Source organism: Nilaparvata lugens, chromosome 4 (genome assembly GCF_014356525.2).
Source record: "Nilaparvata lugens isolate BPH chromosome 4, ASM1435652v1, whole genome shotgun sequence".
In the NCBI taxonomy this organism is placed as follows: Eukaryota; Metazoa; Arthropoda; class Insecta; order Hemiptera; family Delphacidae; genus Nilaparvata; species Nilaparvata lugens.
The window spans coordinates 56,583,462-56,608,246 of record NC_052507.1 but is presented as its reverse complement, the minus strand read 5'-3'; the positions used below and the strand labels follow the sequence as shown (position 1 = coordinate 56,608,246).

General features: G+C 34.2%; 2 protein-coding genes across 3 annotated transcripts in view; both read right to left on the bottom strand.

Moving 5' to 3' along the window:
• Positions 1 to 24,785, bottom strand: part of LOC111048706 (zwei Ig domain protein zig-8) — a 439,994-nt gene that overhangs the window by 167,002 nt on the left and 248,207 nt on the right. The window lies entirely within an intron of this gene.
• Positions 1,661 to 2,809, bottom strand: LOC120350870. The gene is made up of 2 exons (XM_039425944.1): positions 2,631 to 2,809; positions 1,661 to 2,147 (listed from the first exon to the last, which is right to left on the bottom strand). The coding sequence occupies exons 1-2, from the start codon at positions 2,802 to 2,804 to the stop codon at positions 1,974 to 1,976; spliced, it is 348 nt and encodes a 115-aa protein (XP_039281878.1). The 5' UTR covers positions 2,805 to 2,809; the 3' UTR covers positions 1,661 to 1,973.

Sequence of the window (24,785 nt, the reverse complement as noted above, 5' to 3'; positions counted from 1 at the left end):
CTGAACCTGCACTGTATGATTACATATTTTATTGTAATATATTTCAGTTTTGTTAATTCGCTTTCTGAGTTCGATTATTTCTTGAGCCTGTCAATTATTGTGTCTGATACGTTCTATATCATCAAGAACCGATCGAATACGATCATTGGAATAATTGAATTAAGCTGGATATTGGAACAGGTCTAAGTGGATGTAGCGAGTGGGGTCAGATCGAGATATTTATTCTTTGTCCTTACCTGCTCATATATCAGCTTTTATCTGTTACCTACCTCGACTTTGGAGCGAACACATCAATTGTACAGCAGTGGCAGCCATAGATCATATAAATTCCTACAATAGAGCTTAAAACCCGACAAGACTCTGTTCTCGAAATATATTCTGAACGATATTGGTCCAAATACCGTATTTTAATCCTTCAGAACTTATTAGAGACGCAGTCCCGTAAATTATCTACATCGGGATTTTTGCTCGACCTGTATGATTTTGTATGCTCATTCTTCACAGGTAATAATTTTAAGGTATCCGTCTTCAGTGTTTAGCGATCGCTACACTGCTTATAAAAATTTCATCACTATACAGTTTGTCATTAGAAGAATCAAGGGTGAGCGAGCGTTTAGGCCTCCCGCGATTCCGACAATTGTATTGAATCTTGTAGTGAATCAATCAGTCTGGTGTACATTCAGCGTCCACGCACGCAATTACAAAATTTATAGCCGCTACACCATTGACTCAGTACAAGATTCACTCTACATGTGTGAAGCCTTCAAATAACGCTCCACATGATTTTGCCGGCCCAACGTGAGGCATTTAGATATAGCACTACATGATTTGGCAAATCTCTCTACATGTGTGAAGCCGTTAAAAACGCACCACATGATTTGGCGCCCAACGTGGGGCATTTAAATACAGCATTACATCACCCTACGTGTATTGTCCTATCCTTGGAGGTGAGAGTGACTCCTCCAGGAAGAGCTTTACATGATTTGGCGCCCAACAGTGATAGGCATTGAAGAGGTGGATAATCGACTACGAGGATTATTTAGTTGCTCAGTATACTATAGCGCTGACAACGGGAAAATTTTTTGAAAAATTTATGGTTGTGAATTTCTTCGAATTGAATATTAACTGTTCACTGTTATATAAAATAACAAGAAGTACCATACCCAATTTTTGAACAGAAAAGAAATTTATCGATTGATGAATTTTTAGAGAAAAAATCGAACTCAGAATTTTATTATTTGTGTTATTCGAAAATTGGTCATACTATAAGTCATAGGTATAAGAAATACCATAAGAAAGGTCACATTATTTGAAGAATATTAGGTCTATATTGAAACAATTTATAAAAATTTACAGAAAAGAGGATTGAAGTATTTATATTTCTAAATTTTTTAAAGCATAAAGAGGGAAGTAAAATTAAATCACGGATATATTGCGGAATAATTCAAACAGAACACTGCTGCTTTTATATAAAATTTTGCAAAGAATACTAGCCCTATATATAGAATTGCGGCAAGAAATTATAAAAGTAAAATATTTATAATAATAGTAATAATAAATTATAAGAGGCGTACCTGTATTACCGCATAAGTGTTCACTGTGTATCCTGTATGTTCTTGTCATTTTTATGTTAACGATATTGCTAACTTGACTCATTTTATCACTGAGCACATTGTTAAACCACTTTTTTCTGTATTTCACTCACTACGAAGCTATAGCAATTTCTATTGGATTTCTTATTAATTATTTTGTATATCACAACACTTTCACGTTTTTTATTCACCGCACACGTTCGTCGCGTTATTCTCTCACAAACCATGGCAGGAAACGACCAGGTCAATCCAAGTCTGTCGGACAACGAGGACATCTCACCCGATTGTTCGCCGCCATCCGCATCCATCACCACAGCCGCCGATTTCCATCCCAATGTACTGGATGATTTATCTTCGACACAGGTGGAGGAGAGCTGCATCCTAGTGGAAGATCCGTTGGTAGCCCAAGAGCCGGAGGACGAAACATCGGGAGAGCATACGGACGATGACGCCCCCGAGACAGGAACTCCCATTTCTCGTACCGTTGCTCGGATGAAGAACCAGCGGATGACCGTTAGATGTACACCCGATCCCGCCATGGATATGGACACCCTCCTGAAAGCAATAACCAAGATGAATGAGAAAACAAATGAAGCAATAAACAACTTAAAAGAAGACAACAAACGAACAAAGGAAGAATTAAAGGAAGACAACAAACAAATAAAAGAAGCATCGAAGAAAACAAATGAAGCTATAAACAATCTAAATGAAAAAAGCGACCAAACAAAGGAGGAATTAAAAAAGGAAGTTCAAGAAGCAAAGAAGGTAAATGAACAGGGTTTAGAGAAATTGAGTCAGCGGATGGATGAAGCATTCCATGATACCGATAATACCATCAAAAAATTAGCTGAGTGTCTGGATAAATCAATTTTAGAAACAAATAACCGATTGGATAGGATATCTGAAGATATGCATATGGGAAAAATCAGCGTCGAAGTCAGCATTAAGAAACATATACATGTGGAGAAGGATACAATGAAGGAGGTGAAAGTCAAACAAGCAAGCGAACATAACACATGTATGGAAAACCAAACCCACCGAGAATGTCAAGACCGGAGTCGCGCCGCACCCCGCCGAACGCCGAGAGGAACCAGTCGACATCATCCGCTGAGCCGAGGACGTCATCCACTGCATGGAGGGACAGCCCGTACTACCGCCCGCAGAGTGCCAAGACGAGCCGGACGACATCGCCCGCCAAGCCGAGGACGACATCCATGGCATAGAGAGGCCAGCCGTACAACCGCGCGCCAGAGACCAGGAGTCCAAGGACGTTGCCGACCACGTTGAAGAGCAGCCCGGACCGCCGACCGCCCACATCACCGTCCATCCACCGAAGACAGCATCTACAACAGATAAACCCAGTACTCATGAAGATCGCCCACTAAACAATAGAAATAAAACGGAAATTCACAACAAGTCAAAGTCACAACTGAAAATAAAAACCTCTAAATCAAAACAACACACAAGTAAAATAGCAGCTCCACGAAAAAGAAAAATGGTCTCAAGAAAAATTTATCTACACCGCCGTCATGTTAGGTTAAAATCGTACATCAAGCTTCCTACCAGCATGCAAGAAAAAAGGAAAGTAGTCTCAAGAAAGGCCTACAACCACCGCAGTCATGTCCGGTTAAAATCAAACAGACTGTACACTGGCATGCAAAAAAGAAAAAGATTATCTGAAAGAACCCACAGACACCACCCGCATGTCAGGTTTAAAAAGATCAAACTACATGTCACCGGTCAACAAGGAAGAACAACACTGGCTGAAGAGATCTACCTACTTCGTAGGCACATTCGTTTTAAGCCAAGTTTAATAAAACAGATAGTCACAAATCGGAATTGGAACTTGAAACAAATACCGAAATCAAATTTAGATGGGGGCTTGAGAAAGAAATAATGTTTTAATTAACTGGAAACTACATTTGTGGAATACACCAATTATCAAACACTTCATAATCACAGCCTACCCATTGAATCACATCTTTGCAGACTAGAATCTTTTACTGCAGCCTAATCAACATAACCTTTAACTTCGCCGTATCTCAGCTAATGAGGAAAATATTATAAATTCACTTCAAATGAAGAATTGAAATCAACTTCAAATCAAGAAATAAAACTGAAAACAACTTTAAGAATTTACCAACCTGATCAAGCCATCCACCTCGTGTCAGAGTCATCACCGAAACAATCGCCTGGTATCATCTGCACAACTGAAAAATAGAAACAAGAATTATAGTATCTACGGAAAATAATTATAAATTAGAAATAACATGAAATTAGTAGTGAATAGGAGGAAAGAAAATAAACAAAGTTTATTTGAAAAAATGTGTAAATCTAACCTTGAAATACAGAATCAATAGAAAAATCTATTCAGAACCAACGCCTGTTCGATAATTTTCTTCGTCCCACCAACCAATGTGTGCGAAGTCACAGAGTCAATGTATAGGAATCAAAGCAATATCGTTGTTAATTAATGTAACATATTATTTAATGTGAAATTATAAGCAAAAAACGCAACCAAAAATATATATTTATGTTAAATTGCCCGAAATGCGCATGTTCTGTGTTATATGAATGTATCTCTAAAAAACTCCAAAGAAAATGAAATTCTTACCTTCAAATGTGAAATTTATTACTGTTGCATCAAAAGATCATGAATTGAAATTCAAATTGATAAATTTAAGACTTAATATTTGTAACCAACATTGATAAAAATCAAGAAAGCCATTTCAAGTGTAACCCCGTTTGTACACAACGTACTAAGCGCAAATAAGGAATTGCTCGAGTCAAACGGTAGACGATTGTCAAGTCACCGAAGTAAAATCACACTCTCACCCAATTTAAGTAAAAGCCAAACCAAAGAGTCGAAACTTGTAATAACTATGAAAAATGATGAAAGTCTATATTTGTTGCAAATACTGTTCGAATCTTAAGAAGTAATATGTGAAATTTTGTATATTTGTTATAGTTATGGGTCTGCTCATAAGCCACCCGTGAATGGAAGTTGTGGAGTTGTTTTAATGAAGGATCCAAAGAGACCTCATTAATTATTGTATTTCGATTGTATCCAATGGAAGGAACAATCAATTATTTATTTTCTCGTAGCCAAAAGTGCACAATATATTGTTTTTAGTGTTAAGTGTGGAGTTTTCGTAGAAGTAAGGAGATGAAATAGTGTATTCATCACAATATCGGATTTTTCAAATAGTCATTGTTTCGACTCGTCTCCCAATTACCTATTTAAAATATCCTGGGGGCTATTGTGTGATGAATCTTTCAAATAGACCCCATGAAAAGAGAGAAAAATTGTGATTACCTTTTAAAATGAAAGAATTTGCTAAAGGAATAGTTAGCGACCGAGCGATAAAGCCTACTTATCAGTAACTGTATATTAGATAAGGGTACCGTTCTGTACTGAATATTTTTCTAGGAAAATTATTCAATAAAATTATAATTATTTTGCGAATAAAGCACAAATTATTTACGAATTGCTCATTGATTTTGAGGTTACACTTTGTTTACTATCGATCAGATGTTTTTAAAACAGTTCGAACGCAGCTGACTGATTCAAAGTATTGTCAAATGTCACGCTGGCTTCACGTAAGATATAATACCATCTCTAAAAATTATAAAACTATCAATAAAGGACCAAGAATTTCAAATAAAAAAATAAAATGTATGTATTATCGTTGAAATTATTTATTATTTAAGAAATTATATTATATGTCAGGTCTTATTGTAACTAACTAGGTCATAGCATGAAATTATATTATTGATAAAACGGCAGAAATTAATTATAACAGTCTCAAACCTAATAAAAATTGTATAAGAATATTAATTTATTAATGATTTAATTCAACTGAACCACATGGTAATTAAATCTCTTTGGCAGGTCTAAGCCAATCACAGTGCATCGAAATAGCACCAAGAAGGTGATCGTTTGAAAGCAACACATGTTAATCTATTATCAGACACCAACCCTGCCTTATCATTTACGCTAGCACATGTACATTGTATGAGAGGAACTATGTCTATAAGATTAAGCAGTTTTAAGAATTACACAAATTGAATTATTATTGTAATTAAAGAATTATATTCTACTGCCTGCCATTGACGTCACGTCTACGTCACAAGCGTTCTACCAATGGCAAATTTTTATGCAAATTATTACATCGAGATTCTGAGAAGAAAGGTCTAGCCAAGAAGCTTAGAGAAAAAAGACAGCTCTTCCCTTTTGAAATCCTCTCCGTGCAGATCTCTTTTTATAGTTACCAAGACCTATTTGTGAAAATTTCTTGTTCGATTTTAAATGTTCTATTTGTGAGCCGATATTTTAGGCCAATTTATTTGTTATTTGTAAATTTCTGTTTTTATCAATCGATAGATTACAAGTTTAAAGTGAATTATCCCTTAATTAATTCGGTGAGGGAGATATCAAATCAAAATTCCCCACGTGCTGAAACCGAAGCCTGGATTGCCGCCGATCAAACGATTTTTGATCTAAAGAAGAAAAACCACGACCGCCAAGGAAATTCACGTGAGTTATAAGTTTTAAAAGGGGCCCCAATCTACGCTTCGAAGAATATTTCAGTGCAGAAACATAAATTTTTTCTTCGTTAAACTATTGGCCACGCCGACAAGCGCTTTTAGTTATTAAGAGCCTAAAATTTATTCATATTTAATTTATAAGAATTTGTAGTTGATTAACTATCCTCCGCTGCCTGAACCACGACCCCGAGCATTTTTAAAAATATTTTATAATTCATTTTTTCACTATTTTTTCAAAACTGTTCAATTTTATCAATTGTAAAATTCTGTCGAATCACGCATGGTATCATGCAAGCACAAGAAAATTTTTAACTATTCTGTTAATGCTAAATTATTATCAACCTGTAAATCAAATTCTAAACCTGCCCTGTATGATTACATATTTTACTGTAATACATTTCAGTTTTGTTAATTCGCTTTCTGAGTTCGATTATTTCTTGAGCCTGTCAATTATTGTGTCTGATACGTTCTATATCATCAAGAACCGATCGAATACGATCATTGGAATAATTGAATTAAGCTGGATATTGGAACAGGTCTAAGTGGATGTAGCGAGTGGGGTCAGATCGAGATATTTATTCTTTGTCCTTACCTGCTCATATATCAGCTTTTATCTGTTACCTACCTCGACTTTGGAGCGAACACATCAATTGTACAGCAGTGGCAGCCATAGATCATATAAATTCCTACAATAGAGCTTAAAACCCGACAAGACTCTGTTCTCGAATATATTCTGAACGATATTTGGTCCAAATACCGTATTTTAATCCTTCAGAACTTATTAGAGACGCAGTCCCGTAAATTATCTACATCGGGATTTTTGCTCGACCTGTATGATTTTGTATGCTCATTCTTCACAGGTAATAATTTTAAGGTATCCGTCTTCAGTGTTTAGCGATCGCTACACTGCTTATAAAAATTTCATCACTATACAGTTTGTCATTAGAAGAATCAAGGGTGAGCGAGCGTTTAGGCCTCCCGCGATTCCGACAATTGTATTGAATCTTGTAGTGAATCAATCAGTCTGGTGTACATTCAGCGTCCACGCACGCAATTACAAAATTTATAGCCGCTACACCATTGACTCAGTACAAGATTCACTCTACATGTGTGAAGCCTTCAAATAACGCTCCACATGATTTGCCGGCCCAACGTGAGGCATTTTAGATATAGCACTACATGATTTGGCAAATCTCTCTACATGTGTGAAGCCGTTAAAAACGCACCACAGTACTTAAACATTGTCTCTTCCCCGTCTGTATAAAAATAATATTGGTATGGATTCATTAATTTTTAGTTGAGTATTATAAGAGTAATCTATGATCGTATCTCTTTTCCTTGAGTGACAAATGGAAGTTCTCATTTTTGACTTTTAGGAAATGTGTATGAATTATAAAAATTGACATTTTCACTGACTCGATATAAATCGTACTATCGGTGAGTATCATCCTCAGCATAAAAAAAGTTTTTGAAAGATTTCCCTGTGTGTGAGTTAGTGTGCTTCCCAACTCAGGCCTACTGCTCTTACTTTGCAATACAAACCGCAAGCTATTGACAGATTGTCCAAAGATATTGATAGACATACTGAAACTTGTCAATTAAACTCTCTTATCAGTATCGAAATGTCAGTAACAGATTCACAACTAACTAGAAGATTAATCAGAGATTTCAAAGTTATTTGGTGGGGTGCTAATGGCTGCGTCATGTCCGCTAGTTATGAATGGACAGAAATGCTGGAACAACGTCCAGAGCTGCACCTCTCTATAATCTATCTTCTCGTTGCTCGGAGTTATGCGAAGCACTCCATTGTTCGCAGTTGTCGATGAAGAGCAATTGTTGTGTTGTTGAAGGCTGCTGGGATTGCTCCAAGTTGATCTGGAAGGGCTGCTACCTACGATGAGATAAACTACTTTCAGTAGTTCTTGTGAAATACGTCAATGCTTTATATTCAAACAATGCTTAATGCTTATTGAAGTGGATTTCACGTACAATAGTGAGATTAACTACAGTATTAGTTGAAAAGTAACATCATTGTTCCCCATCAAATCAATGCAAACAGATCAATGTGAAATGAGGATATCACTATGTTGTTTTGTATCTTTAGACTCTTTTGTATCTTGGTTTGTGTCTTTGGTTTCTCTAGGAGGTGAGGAAGTTGATTTATGTTAGGGATGGATTTGTGTAGGAGGAGAAGAAGGAGTTACGCAGGGGAATTGAGAGAATATTTAGAAATGGAAGAAATGAGTTGAATTGAGGGAGAAAACATAGGTAAGAAATACAGAGAAAGAGTGTAACATATTTAAATTTGGATAGATAAATAAAAAAAAGATAGTTGAAAGATGTATAGGTCTAAGTTCTATACAATACACAATAAATTTAGGAATAATTTCCATTCCGCTATCTTCCAATTATGATAATTATATTATATTCTATACGATAATTATTAATTATATTCTATCAATTGAGAATAATGTATCAATTAAGTGGAAAAGGTTTCAATTGTTTTTTTTTTGTTTGTTTTTTTTTTGCCAATATGCTAGGCCTATTACTTGTAGTAACGTAATTACTATTCTTTGCTTTTCAATTTGCTGTAGCCTAGTTAAGAGAGAATAATAACTCCTAATAATAAATCATTATAATTTGAAAATATTTTATCATTATGAGAAAAATGATGAATTCTCCTATCTTATCTACAAGGTATATTTAGTACGCTAGTTGATGAGGATTATTGACACGATTACCTCTGTTGCTACTACTTTCTGAATCTCAAGAATTGAAGGCCTTTAATATTGATAAAATAATACTTGGATTGAAAATAGATTTCCTGTTTAACATTATCCGATTAATACGCATTGATAAAAATCAAGATAATGTATTTTTGAAACAATTTTGGTTAGCAAAATCATTTTAAAAATCTTTCACATGGCAATCCGTATATCAAGTATGTAGGCCTGAATCTGAAAAAATCTGATCTTTCAGGAAATATTTTCTAACAATTGATTCAATTAAATTAATGCTGATTTCCACTTCTCTGTTTGTCCTTATCATCTCAGTAATATTATTTTATTTTATTCAAATGGAATTGATCACAGGTTTCTGTGCATGAACTAAATTGGTAGGTTTCAAGTCGATGTACATACATTCATTTTGTCTGGACCGGTGGGCTGGCCATGTCTTGATTCTCTCTGATTTTTTTTTTTTTTCTTTTCATCGGAAAACCGATACTTTTTTCTCTATATTTTTCATTTTACTTTAATTTCTTAACCACTTTGAAATTTTATTTTACAAAATATACGTTTATTCACTTTTCTTACGTTTATGTCTGATTGGAATATTGACGACCTTATAGGGTTTCACGATACAATCGAAGTAAATGATGTTTTCAGTTTTTTACCTCACCAGTCTGAGAGTGTTGGCATGGAATTAAATATTCTACACACCAACATCAGAAGCATTAATTAAAATTTTGAGGAATTGGTGCACTACATAGGTAATATAAAGTTTCGCTTCAATGTGATTGCATTAACCGAGACGTGGATCACAGACGATGCTTGCTTCAATTATAACTTAGATGGTTACAATGTTTTTCATGCTAATAGTAAACACTCGTAATGTGATGGATTATGCTTGTTCATTGAAAATAATATCAAAACTGAGCTTATTAATGTCCATATTGAGGAAGCAAACTGTATTGGTATGGCTTGCTGGATTAATGACGTGAAATATTTAATAATTACAATATATCGTTCACCATCCCTCAACTTAAAAACTTTTATCGAAAGTCTAGACGAATTTCTGGAAAGTATGAAAGATATTTACAACATAATAGTATTGGTGATATGAATTTAAATATTCTTGCTAATAATAGCCTTTCAAATGAATATTTGAGCACAATGCATATTAATGGTTTCAAATCTTTTATCAATAACCAACTAGGTCTGTAAATGGCATCAGTACTTGTATCGATTACATATTTTACAAGGGAGGAGAGAATAATAACAATAATAATGTTGTTAGAGGGACTATTCTGAAAACAAATATTACGGACCATTTCAGTGTTTCGCTGCATTTCAATAGGAATATTAATGAGGAACCAGCACATATCAATGTAGGATCAAAAAGCATAATTGATTATGTAAATCTAATCTCTGATTTACAAAAAGAATCATGGAAAGAGATATATGATTCAATGGATATTGACGAGATGGTGGACTACTTTGTTAAAAAACTAACAGACCTAACTCATGCTAGAACTAAAACCATAAAAATAAGTAACAAGAAAAAACCTATAAAAAAATGGATTACTCCAGCCTTAGTCGCGTCAATACGGGAGAGAGATAAATTACATAGAAAATTATTAAAAAGCCCCAATAACTTAGAATTGATAAATCAATATAAGAGATACAGGAATACACTCAATACTCTGATAAAAAAAAGCAAGATTGATTATTTTAACTGTAAATTCGAGGAACACAAAAACGATTCTAAAAAAACCTGGAAATACATTAATGAACTACTCGACTTGAAAAAAAAATTCAAAATCAATAAATCTAGATGCTACTACTCTTAATAAATATTTCGCTGGTGTTGGAGGATCGTTCGCTAAAAAGATAACCGATAATACAGACAATATAGAGATTCCCAAGTCAATAGCAAATCCTAATGTAAAAAGTATCTTCCTCATTCCCACAAACGATTATGAAATAGAGTTATTAATAGATCAACTCAAGAATAAATTTACACCAGGTGTTGATAACTTTACAGGACCTTTCCTCAAAAAAAATCACCCTCTATAACCTCACCTTTAGTTCATATATTTAACAAATGTTTGAGCGAAGGATATTTCCCTAAAAATTCAAAGAAGCTAAATTATACCATTACCAAAAACTGGAGACCTTGGAAACCCGGATAGTTACAGACCGATTAGTTTAATGAGTAATATTTCTAAAATACTAGAAAAAATTTTGAAAATCAGATTAATGAGTTTCCTAGATAAACATAAAATCATTGACAACAATCAATATGGTTTCCAAGCAAATAGTTCAACCAAAGATGCAGTAATCCATCTCAACAATATAATTTTTGATAACTTTAATAGAAACAAAAAAACACTGGCTATTTTTATGGACTTATCCAGGCCTTTGATACAGTTCCTCACAACATACTCCTCTATAAACTGGACAGGGTGGGTGTAAGAGGTTCTGTGAATAAGTTATTCTCAAGTTACTTGTCGAATAGGAAACAGTATCTCACTTTAAATGGACAGACAGACATCAGTTACACCTCTCAGTTCGGTACTCCTCAAGGGACAGTACTATCCCCGATTTTGTTTCTCATCTATGTAAACGACCTGTTAAAATTAAACCTTGAAAATTGTACTATTTTATCTTTCGCCGACGATACAACTTTGATTTTTAGCGGAGACACATGGGAAGAAACGTTCAAAGTTGCAAATAATGGTTTGAAAATAGTTCAACAATGGCTTGAAGATCATATACTAACCCTAAATGCAAAGAAAACTAAATATATAACTTTCTCACCCACCGTAATTGGTCACCATCAATAGATCTTGAACTTTCTATAAAAAAATCAAAGAAAAATAACAATGGCACCCAAATAATGAATGAGGTCGCCCACGAAAATATACCTTTGGAAAGAGTGCAATCTATAAAATATCTTGGTATTTTTGTAGATCGCCATATCAAATGGAACATTCACCTAGAGTACCTCTGCTCAAAATTGAAATATCTCATCTATATTTTCTATAAAATAAATAAAATTAAAAACAGGGAGATAATAAGAAAAATTTATTTTGCATATGCACATTCCTTATTCCAATATATCATTGAGGTGTGGAGTGGAGCTTTTGATACGCACTTGAGAAAACTGTTTGTCCTCCAAAAACATATTATAAGAGCAGCTCTAGGGAGACCACGTTTGTACCCAAGCCGAGATATTTTTATTGAACTTGATGTACCAACATTGAGGCAAACGTTCATGAAAACCGTAATACTCTACATAAACAAGAATCACTCTCTATTTTCAGCTCGCACTACCCCTTACAATATGCGAGTAAATCATTTCAATAGATACAATATGCATTTGATCAAGCTCACTACATGTAGGCATCAATTCTTTTATTACTGTAATCTTTTCATCAACTTAGTTCCGTCAAATTTCATTATAGAAAAACCAACTGGTAAATATCACAAAACTGTGGAAGAGTGGATAAACAGGAATTTCTTTTTTAAATTAACGCTACAATAGATTTAGTTACTCTTAAGTATTCTTTAGTTATTCGTAAGTTTTTGATGATGTTCAATCATATATATATATATAATTATTTAAAAAGCCAAATAGAAAAAGTATTCTACAAATTTTAGTTAAGTGCTAACTTGTTAAACTAATAATGTAGACTCACTGCTGGCTCTCAAGTTCTTACTTATGCCAGCAGTCGCCAAAATAAAGATAAATTAAGTTTTGATCTAATAATTAAGTTTGAGTTTTGCTTATTTGTTTAACACTTTGTAACTTAATATATTATAATACTGTAATTTTGTTTTGGCAATAAATTTCAAGTTTCAAGTTTCAAGTGAAGTAATAGGCTAATATCGCCAAAGATGATAACGTTAAAGATTAGATAATATCAGACATCCCGGCTAAATTGTACAACAGCCGAAAGGAATGGAAATAATTTTTGCTACTATATTATATAAAATATTGAAAATTTGAGGTTAGGCATAAAACATTTACTGATCGGCGACCTAACGATCGACCGAGTCATACAATGTAGAATCTGACCAAACACCTTGGCAGAAATTTATTATGGCAAAACAGTATGCAACTTGAGGAACTAAACGTCTCACGTGGCTAATTATTCTAATATACGAAACAACTAATAACCTATAAAAAATTACTTGGCATGTAAAAAGCATATTTTAAAAACCTCAACAAAAATAATTAAATGTATTAAGGAAGTAGGAGGTTACTGGGCGCATGAATACTGTAATAATTTGCATGCACCAATCAAATAGTGGCAATTGATAGGCGGCAATGGTGAGCCGGTTCAAATATATTTGTATATATTTCTACAAATGATAAGAATTTGTAATAAATTGTTGTATGGTTTATGTTTTGGATATGGCCTGAAGGCAAAGAAATTATTAAAGATGTAACATAAGTAATAATTTGATATTTTGGTACGGTCTATTTGAGCCTTGAATGGCGGAGGAATAGAATATTCAAATTTTATGTAAATTTAGAAATCGGAAATGCAAATTGTAAAAATGAGAAGAGAGAATCACACTCGCTTGCCAACTACCACCATGAGAGGTCACCAAAAATTATAGAGCGCAATACCTTACTGTATCTTTTAATGAGTTAAAGTTAAATTGAATTACTAAATTTTCTCATAAGACTTTGTGATGCTCATATAAAGCAAAAGTCATTTTTAAATAATTTTTAACCCCTTGGAAGAGACGACTCCGGCTACAATAATCCAGGACCACCAGGATTAGGATCGACATCAGCAGCTCATAGAAAATTCCGGCACGTGAGTGAAAAATATTGAAATAGTGATAGGGCGCCCTCAGTGCTTCGAAATTAAATAAGAATCAAAGCTAGCTCGTCGAAAGGGTTTTTCATAAATTAAGAATTTGGTAAAAATACTTGCGCAAGTAAAGATAGTATAAAAGGTATTTTATTAGATAGTAACGAAACAATCCACATATCAGAAGATCTATCAATCAAAGAAGTCTAGGATCTAGGCTGTTAATACAATATTCATATGATCATTAATTTCTGCAATATAATTTGCGATAATTTAATGTAGCTCTGATTCACTAGATGAATTGCTCTATTTATTCCTTCAGGTGCCGAATCTCGCACCCTGAGATAAAAAATATATTTATTACAAAGAAATCTATTGGAAACTATAGAGTTTAATATATATATTTTTGGATTACTAGTTTGTCAATTTATCATGCTGACTTAAGAATTTATTCAAAATAGAATGGTCCAAGTCGACAAGTATTAGCAAGCTGATATCGCAGCTACATGCAAATAAATGCATATGATCATAAAAATGAAAGCACATGGTAGCGTTTCGTGCTATAAAACTTAAGGAATAGTATTAGCCTGTGATATTTTATTGATTTCGATTATTGTTTTATCTTATATTATATATTCCTGTCGCTCTATATATTCTTGCTCTGATTTATTTTTGAAGATATTTGTTAATATATGTATCAAATTTTTTATGGTATACGATTTATTTTTATTCCTGAATACTATAGGATAAGTATTATATATATATATTTTTTTTTTCTAATAAATTATCAGTATTATTGTGGAAGCTCATATCTGGGCCTATAAAGATTTTTATGAGACTGTATCCTATTAAAAACCACGACCTGATTTTTATAATTATTAAAATATTTCATGCTCTACCGATTGATGCCAAGCAGGAGGCTAATCGTTATTTAACTATAAAAAATAACGTGACATAAGAAACAGGAAGTTGAGGACCATGCTGGGATTGATTGAGTGATTTGCTAATCAATCTCATCTGTGATGAGATGGGGGAGGAGTGAACGGATTAGAATGAGAATGCAAGAGCATGATAAATTACATCATTGAAAGTAGTGAATCGGAACACAAATTATAAGAAAATAAAATAATCATTCTAGGGGAGAATCAAGGTGCTTTGGTGGAGAGAAGAAGATAATGAAGAAGGAGAGAAGAGGAAACAATGAAATCAGATGTAATAATTGAATCTATGTGGATTAAAACATTATATACTCGCTCAATTTTATATAAAAACCAAGAGCAGAGAAATAAGGAAATTACAGTAGTATAAAAAGTAATGGGAGAACTATCAATGAGCGGGAAGAGTGGTGGGAATGGAGAAGATGATAAAGATAGGTAGTAATGGACAGGTAATAAGGAGTTGAAGAATATGGTAATACTATCTTACGTCACATGGATGGGAAGGGGACTTTTGCAGGCGAGAATGATGTTTTTATAGTCGAGGCATTAGCAGAGACTGGAATTTCATTCGAGTACTGCAAAAGACATTCACGTCCGAATAACGTACACTATTTTTCGTCATAATAATCTAAAGAAGAATGATTGAGAAATAGAAAACATTACCTGTTTGTGCTAAAGTTACTACATGCATTCTATAAACATTACCTAGTTTATAAATTCCAAATAAGGATTTTTGCGGAAGTTGACAAAAATTCCACCTGGAACGCTGAAGGTGGTTTTTTGTAGCAGTTTCGCTGTTCCTGTTTCGAAACTAGGAAACATACTCGACTATGAAGAAAACATATGGTTTCATTACAGTAGAGTATGCTGTAATGAGAATCATATGTTTATTTGTTCTGCAAACTGCTGTTCACCGGCTTGATTTCATGCATGGAAAACAGCTGAGATTGAATGACTATGACAAGAAAAGTTAGCTACAACTAATCGATGTCTATCTTGCAAGAAAATACGAATATTATATAATATCATTCTTAATATTTCCAATGTTTAATCTATCATGCATTACTTCCCATGAGATGTAATGAATAGCTAGTATGTGAGTGATATGAATGATTTGGAATAATAATGATGCATGAAAAGAGAATCAAGTATGATTAGACATTCTGCTCAATCCATTCAATTTTAGAATATATCCATCAATATGAACTCATAGATCCATGAATTCATATATTCAAATCTCACAAATTTCATCACAATATTTCATACTTTGTGAATTCCACTCCTCATAATTCATATATTATGGAGTAATAATCTTATTCAACTGAACGTGCTACTATACGAGCAATCCATACTTTTCATTCGAGGATATATGTCAGAATGCTACTGTATTCTCCTTGCCACCACAGTTTCCGCCAAATCTAGAAACTTTACTGGATTTTTTACAACTAGCTCACCAACCGCAGCTCAATGCATTAAATCGCCATCCTTCATCATCAAATTAGGTCACCAGCAGCCAAAGTGGTGAATGCGTTTTTCAGCGGTGGTTTATCTCGCAACATATCTGCCAGAAGAACGAGGAAGAATACCGTTTTGAATAATTTAGCATATGGAAGTAGCCGGAGAAAAGAGGCAAGATTTATTTCGGCGAAAATTCTGGAAAGAAATTGTCGCTCATGGAGTGTTTTTCGAGGGTTTTTGAGTTGGGGGAATGCGTTGGAGAGGGGATAAGGAGGATGGGCCAGAGGAGTGGGAGATATAGAGAGTGATAGTGTGTGAGTGTGATGAGGGGATAGTAGCAGAAGACGAATAGAGGACAGATAGTTAGAGATTGTGAAAATTGTGCGAAGATAAAAGAAAGAGGGATGGTGGATATGATGAGGTGAGAAAGAGATGGAGATAATAGAGAGATAGAGAAAGTAATATACTGAATAGAACATTCATATAAAGAAAGGATTATGGTAGAAAGAAGTAGGAAGAGAAAGCAAACGTATGGAGAGGAGGAAATACAATTTGAAAAACAAGCAAAATGGAGGTAAAAGGAGTTGATAGTTTGGAGAATAGGGAATAACGAGTGAGAATGGAAAAAAGTTGAAAAATCATCAATGAAATATGAGGTAACTTATGGAAAGAAAATGATCATTCATTTATTCAATATCGGGGCACCGAGCTTCGCTCGTTATTTTTATTTATTGATAAACAGAACAATTCTCCAAAATGATCGTGTTTATATTTCACAGCTAGCTATATGTCATCTTATGAATTTCGGGGATGCGATATTTTTATTTTTCACATACTCACTTGCTCACTTACTTTTTTACTATCCACTGCTGTTTTGGCCAAGGATGAATATTATCCCTTTAATGTCGTTCAGCGAGTTTTCCCAAGGATGAGACCTAGTGCAATCGAATTTTTATATCATAAACCTACTATTTTCCAAATTTCGTGAAAATCGTAAGTGCAGTTTTCGAAATCCGTTGAACATAAATAACCAGATATAAATCAATATATAAAATACAGAAATTGCTCGCTTAATATCATTCATTTATACAATAAGTATACATTATCAGAATGATAGGGAGAGAGAAAATAAAATAACCTTGTGCTATTTCTCTCCCAAATTAAGATAACACATAGTCCGAAATACCCGTAGGTTAAGGCTGTGCAAAGGCTAAAAAAAAAACTTTCTACAGATGATATTTTTCAAAGTTTTTCGATTTGTATACTATCAAGCTATCAAAATGAAAAATTTTTCTCAGGAGAACATTTTTTCTGATTATTACTTTTTGAGATATGAGCGCTTAAAGTTTGAATTTTTGCGACAGAACATTTCAAGTTCGGTTAGAGAGAAATCCATGAGATTTAGAGGATAGATTCTTCATTGTATTGTTGATCTAGTGAAACAAAACTTTCCTGAAAATATCAATATTTGAGAAAGTTATTCAATTTACCAAAAATAACTCAACTAAAAGTTACTTTCAGTCTTTAGTCTAACTTGTCGTTCTTCAATTCACAGAATTTTCAGAGAATCATTGAGAAACTTGTAGACAGAAAGTTGATGAAATGGAAGGATCGGGAACGTAATGACGAATGCAAGCAGCATCAAGAAAGATTGATGCATTCTATCTTGTTCATGAAATAGTTTGAAAATATATTATGTTTGTAGCTTATTTTATCATTATTCATTCAAGCTTAATATATTTACAATTATTCTATCAAAGATAATAGTCTATCGAGAATCAAGAATTCAAAATCGACAGAGGAAAAAAATGAAGGGAAACAGCAAGAGCTAGAAAACGGAAGATGTAAATCACTCAGGACAATGAAAAAAGGACAGGTTGAGAGAAAAGATAAGCCCAACCGCTTCAATCGGTTTGTTGTATCGTGAGACAAGGAAATGAGGAAGAACGATTTATGATAGAAAAACAGAGAAAGGACCATTGAAATGGAGGAAAGTGGAACGATAGGATAAGAGTATGGAAATAAGCAACTGAGAGCAGCATATGAGAGAACAAATTTAATTGGACATGAACGTGGTGACTTTTTGTGAAGAAAATCAAATCGGAACAAACTGAGTATGAAGCTGATGAAGTGATCGTTAGTAAAGAGGGGAAGAAGTCGAGAATGTATGAATATGGATACAATTTGAAAAAATGGTACGAAATTCAGAGGGAGAGAAGAGATCTCCAGCCTAGGATTTCATTGAGTATGTGTATATGAGGACAAAAACTGTGAGCGATGCTGAGGATGGTGAGGATGAGGAGGTGAAAGGGTAAATGAGGAGGAGAAGAGTGGAGGAAGTTTGAAAAACAAAAAAGACAATATTCTCTATTAGTTGAGTAATGTTTAGAGCTGAGAAGTATGAGGGTGCTGACTCCGTTCCATGGCTCTTAGTTATTTCTCATTCAACAACCGACTTTCGGTAATGAATTTCCAGTTTGTCACACATATTTCGCTCCTCGCTGGAGTGGTGACGTCACATTTGGGGGGTACTAGGAGGCTTTCGAGGGAAATGGAGGGGTTATTTAGGTAGGAGGGGCTGAAAGGGGGGGCAAAAGGGGGGACGATTTATCGCGAACGTGTTGGTGCCCCCGTTATTCACAGCCCTAGCACGTTTTAGCAGTCCTTCCTCTTTGCAACATAACAGCCACGTTTTCAAAGTGAAAAATAAAAGCAGCTGCTAACTCTTTACTCGCTACTCAAACCATCCTCCACTTGAGAGAAAAGATAGAGGGTTATTGGTGAACGAGCGGAAAGGAATCAATAATTAAGGGAAGGATCAGGATTGATAAAACTCCACTTATTTGATCACTGTTGAAAATTTAAGAACTTGATAGTACAGAAATTTCAAGATCGTAAGTCAAGCAAACAGATATACGCGCCTCAAACACGCTCCGTACTCACTCCGATCATGAACGTTACGCGAGATGTTACGCAAGGGTCCGATAGAGGTTCGAAATATGTTCGAAGGATGATTGCTATTATTATAAATGCTTTTATAATTCCATATTATTCAATCCAATAATTAATTATCAATTTTTATAACTATTTCATTTGTCAACACAGAGATCGTAACTATAAGCAGACATTGGCCGCGCATGCGTAACTATTGGTTAGGTCGACCTAGGAACTTGCCAAGCTCGAGCTCTGTTACACTCTCTGTTCGCGTTCCACTCTTGCTCCACCTGCGATCATCAATCGATCTGCTCGAATGACCTTCGATTGCGGAGCAGAGCGAAAGTCTGTACACACCTTTATATTGGTTTGTTTTGTATGGCGTGAAAGTTCCTATGTACTTATTTCAACTCAACACAACATTGAAGATATCATCGATGATGATATGTTGATATGTTGCAACATATTAAACCAGTGATCATTACTTTTCCCTGTTTATAGAAGAAACAGATTGATACTCCTAACTATTTAGTTTCTCCTTCACTTGTCTCCCAACATGCTTCTGGTTCACAACATTATTTTTCTCAAATCTTCAACAATCACAAAATAATCCTTTTTATCATTTGAATCATCATACATACCCTCTCCTTTCTTCGGAAACGATTTCTTCACATTTCTCCTTCCACAGCTGTGAATGCTCATTCACCATCTACTCTTCCACCTCCTCCTCATCTTCTTCACACGCCTCATCTTCCCACTCCTCATCCTCATCCTCATCTCATTCCTCTCCCTCTCTTCTTTTCTCAAACTTTTTTCTTCCCCTTTTAACCCTTTTTTGAACGTCCAGCACTCGGACATACCCTCTATTTCCCGAAAAATAAAGAATAAAAGAAAACAGGAAAACATCGGGTGATTTCCATTCCATGTTAGCCGTTCAATGTGTCTGGAAAAACGTTCGATCGGAAAATATCCCCTCAATCAAAATCTTCTTTTTTTCTCTTCCTCTCCCTTTTCCTCCTTCTTCCCCTCTTTCAGTGTTTCTCCTTCTTCCTCTCATCATAGTCGACGGAGAAAAATACAAAAAACAGAGTACACCATCAATCGCCATTTGAGTCCATCGACGTTCCTAGAATATCCATGAAGCTCACAGAAAAACGCATTCAAAATGTGATTACTGCGCAGAATGAAAAGCAAATAGCAGCCCTGACGTCCGGCTCTCATACAAATGGTTTCGTAGTTTTCCTCCCACATGGAACACTGTGATTGGGATACGATTGGAAGAAACTGAATAATTAATGATTAGATTGAGTGAGTTGAGTGGGTAGAATTGAATATAATCGTTATCGATTCACTTGTAGTGGAAAGATTCAACTGGACATGGAATTTGCAATCAACCTTATTTAATCTGATTCAATCCTCACAATAAGTTTTGAGGAGATTTAAGAATGATGATGATAAAGGCCTCTAATGCCATCTATCAGCAAATTCAGAATCTATCATGACATCTTTGTTCTATACTGCTCGTTTTTGATTGGCTGGAGGCGTGACTATCTGGGCTGGGTGTAGTGGTGATCCTCCATTCACTTCTGATTGGCTGAATCTCTTATAAGCTATGCGATTTATAGGATGTTTGAACTCCTGTATGATTCATCAGATTAATAAAATTGTTTTGATCGGTGTAAATGATCACAATAACGTCACAGCACGTTTAAATATATACTCGTTTAAATAAGAATATAAATATCAGTACCCTCAAAAGGGCTACTTTCAATATAAATGGAAGTATTGATCTCAGTACCCTTCTGAATTACTTTGTTACAACATGTTTTGGACATTTTTAGCTTGAAAATGGTTTCAATGTCCGAAACATGTTGTGACAAGAAAAATTAGAAGGGTACTGAGATTGATATTTTTATTCATTTTAAAAGTAGCCCTAGAGAAAAAATACTCTTTTAAATAAGTTCACAAAACCCCTCTTGAATTATTATATGTTTTCTCAACATGCATGCAGATAGACAGAAAGTATACATTTATAAGAAGGCATATTACAAAATAAATATTCCATGTACTCAATTAAAGGAAAAAAACATAATGAAAGTAATGGATATACTTATAATTTTCACAATATCACACTATTCATTTTATTCATGTAGAAGCATGATCACATTACTTGAAAAAGAATGGTATAAGCATTTTCGAAAAATGATGATAGCTTGAATATTATTCTCTTTCAATACTCCCAACCTGTGTCAGCTCGATTGATTCACAGTCATTATCTCCATATTCACTTTTGAGTCTGGAACTTACTGGAGATTTTATCAATTTCCCTATTATCTTGCCATAATCATTTCCATAACCAACGCGCAAGTTAAACGCTCATTGGGTCATCACTCTCTGTGAAAGTAAATCATCTAATAAATTCTATGAGAGCTACTAATCAACTACTATCATATAATAGTTATTTGTATATCTAGAGTGAAAAGTACGACTTTTTCTCCCTGAGGGAAAATGTTTGAAGCCCGAGGCGAAGTCGAGGGCAACAATTTTCCTGAGGGAGAAAAAGTATTTTTCGCTCGTGATGTACACAACATTTTTCCTCCATCTACATTTTTTTATAGAAACTGCAAATTAAATCATTCTAATAACTTACGTATTGGTGACAATGTTTCCTAACAACATAACCTAAAATCTAAAACCTAAAAACCGGTCGTCTGATAGGCACTGCTGATTGCGCTATCTATCGGCCAAAGTTGTAACAATCATATCAGCCGGCTGACAAAAATGGCTGACTCCAGATCACGCGGTTCAGATTTGAATTGCAGAATGCAGATCAAAAATATTTGTTGGCTGGTATTTTGAATAGAATAAAATATTTTAAAATTGTATAGATTTTTATCGTTTACTAATATTAAGAATATAATATCATACAAACATATATTTCATGAGTTGATCAAATTACTGGTTGTGGTATTGAATTCAGTTGACTCAATGACAGACACCTCTATTACGCTTTCTCATCTGAGCTTAGACCTTCTAACCTATTACCATGTAAGTTTTTAAATAGAGATGCTTCCCATGTTATTTAAATGGAGTCACTTTTACTCCCTAGGGAGTTTTTCTGTTTTTTACTACCTAGAGCGAAAAAGTGACACTTTAGTATTATGTTTCAGGGAGTAAAGTAAGTACTTTAGACAGTAGGTGGAGGAAAAAAAATGGAAGCTGTACATTCTAATTCCACTATATCATTTTCTGTGGACGTGAAGTTATTCTATGCTACAAGTATTTTCATTTGGAAATTAATTATTCACATGTCTACGATTCACATTTGTTATTCATAAACTACAATTTATTAGATTAATCGAATTCTATTCAGGTCACATAATGATGAGTTTCTTATGTCATTACAATAAATCTGATAAGATTACGCAAACTGTTCTCACTGATTCGCAATGATATCAATGATTCTATAAACTGATGAATACACCATTATTGTAAGTTTATTTTCGACGTTATTGAAGTTGCAAACTAAAACAACGGAGACTGAAGCTTAAGAAAAATCAGTGTCACTGAAGAAAAGCAGTGCACAATCTGCAAAATGAGAGACATCAATTCTCTTTTACTCCCCTTTTATTCACGGTGTTGCTTCAATGCGATTAGTTAGTAAAAAATGGAACAAGAAATCTCTTTAATCTTACTTTCAAGAGTCTCCTTCTCACTGAATCGAGCTCATCATGTCTTTCCAAGTCGCGAGAGTCTCTCACCCTTCTCTTTTGAGTCGAAACATCAAGAGACAGTAATTTAAAAATATTCGCTGCATTTAATTTCTGTGTCATCTCAGGAAAATATTCAGTTGCCTTTTCCAGCTACCTGATATTCTTTCTCAGTCTGAATATTGAGTAGTAGAATTATTGAAGACGAGATACCAGATTGGATAGTAAATAATGTGAGTCAGAATCGGAAAAGTGTCATAAAAAATCATGAGTTGAATTTTTTTATATTATTTAATTAGATTTTTGATATAGGTGTTATTGTTTAACTGAAATAAGTTCTCAACCGAAACTGATCAATTTGCTTCATTAGTTGAGCAATAATATCATTGATCTAATTAATGTCCTCTCGAGCTATGTTTGAAATTAATTTCAGAATTTTTATAATATATTATTCCAGTTTTTCAAAATGTTTAACCGTGACACAATAATTGACACTATCCATTATTTAATGTCATTAGTCGAATGAATAATGTAATAGAAATTGTTTCATGGAATATAAACAACTTTCGCAAGTTTTCAATGCACAGTTAGATAGAATGTTGAAGCAGCTTCATTCATTCTCATTTACTTTGGGAATACTACTTGCGTTCACTGTCATTTCAACAAAGGAAGAGTGTAGAACAAACAATATTCAACTGATAATCATTATATAGAACTATCACATGAATATTTCGGACTAACTTGATTGGTAAAAGCTATACTATTGCGGGGATTAGATAAAAATATTGATTACAAAACTAATACAGAGATGTAACTTACGAATGGAGTAATGCCGTAGTTCTCAGAACCTTATTGAACCGTTCCTACCTGGAAAAGACAATAACTGTTAATAAAGCGAAATCATAGAAAATAGAAGTAAAAACATGGTGAAATCGTAGTGGCTTCTAGGCTTCTAGTCCCAGCTTTGGAACAAATCACTCCCATATATCGTTACTTTGAACCGTTTATAGATCTAAATAAACTCGTGAAAGGAAAGTTCATTCTTTATAAGTTTTTGGCCGAGAAAAAATGTATCCAATATTTATTTTGATAAATCTCAAGTCATTTAAGATGGTTCTATAGAGTAATTGTATTTAAAATATCTTCCCATATTTTAATTTCGAGAAAGGAGAGTGCATTATTGAATTTTGAAAGTGGGAACTTCATGTTTATCTCGATCGATTGTCAGATCACAATCCCTTTCACCAAAGTAATCACATTTTTAAACCCTGCAAAATTACAAAATTACATCTCAAATTGATAATTATTCATCCTATGACAATCATAATAACTACAATTACAATATTAATACCACAAATCCAACAATCGATTCAACGCATGATGTTTGAAATTGCAAATACACTCACATTATCCATAGTTCTAGCCAATGATTACTACAATGAATTCCATCTATCCTGGACTAGTATCAATGCTATAAACAAACTTTGACAGCACCCAATTTTGTACCGCTTCCAAAATAATCAACAAATTTCCTGCTCCGATTGTGAACAATATCGTAAACAACTCGACATAGAGAACCAATAGAACAATCAACCTAATTTACGATTGTAGCTTCGTTTGTACGTGGTTATAAGGTTTCATATGTTGCCTCTCACTTTATGCATGAATGTTACCATTCAGTTCATTCGTACAAACATTTTGTCATATACACCATACAAAATATGTTGCATTCCATTCTATACATGCCTGCTACAATAGACAGCATTTATAAGTCATTCAATTTCCACATACGTTCATATATGTTGCCATTCACTAGATATATAATATCTTGCCTCCTACTCCATTTAATACATCTGTAGAACGCTCGAAAGGGGTTTCCTCTATAGAGTCGGACTACACTGTGAAAAAACAGACCTTTGACAGTGGACCTTTTCGTACCGCTGATACTCAATTCCAATTAATTTGATGTTTTGAGTTTCGAATTGTGAGCGACACCGTCTCTGAAATGCTTATTGTCGCTGTCGCTAGTGATCATCATGTTCTCGTTCTCTGTCCT

Coding starts and splice junctions, on each gene's coding strand:
- LOC120350870 (XM_039425944.1), bottom strand. CDS start 2,804: ATGTCGTCCTCGGCTTGGCGGGCGATGTCGTCCGGCTCGTCTTGGCAC. Junction 2,148..2,630: donor CTCCGGTCTTGACATTCTCG/GTGGGTTTGGTT, acceptor TATTGCTTTCAG/GAGGGTGTCCATATCCATGG.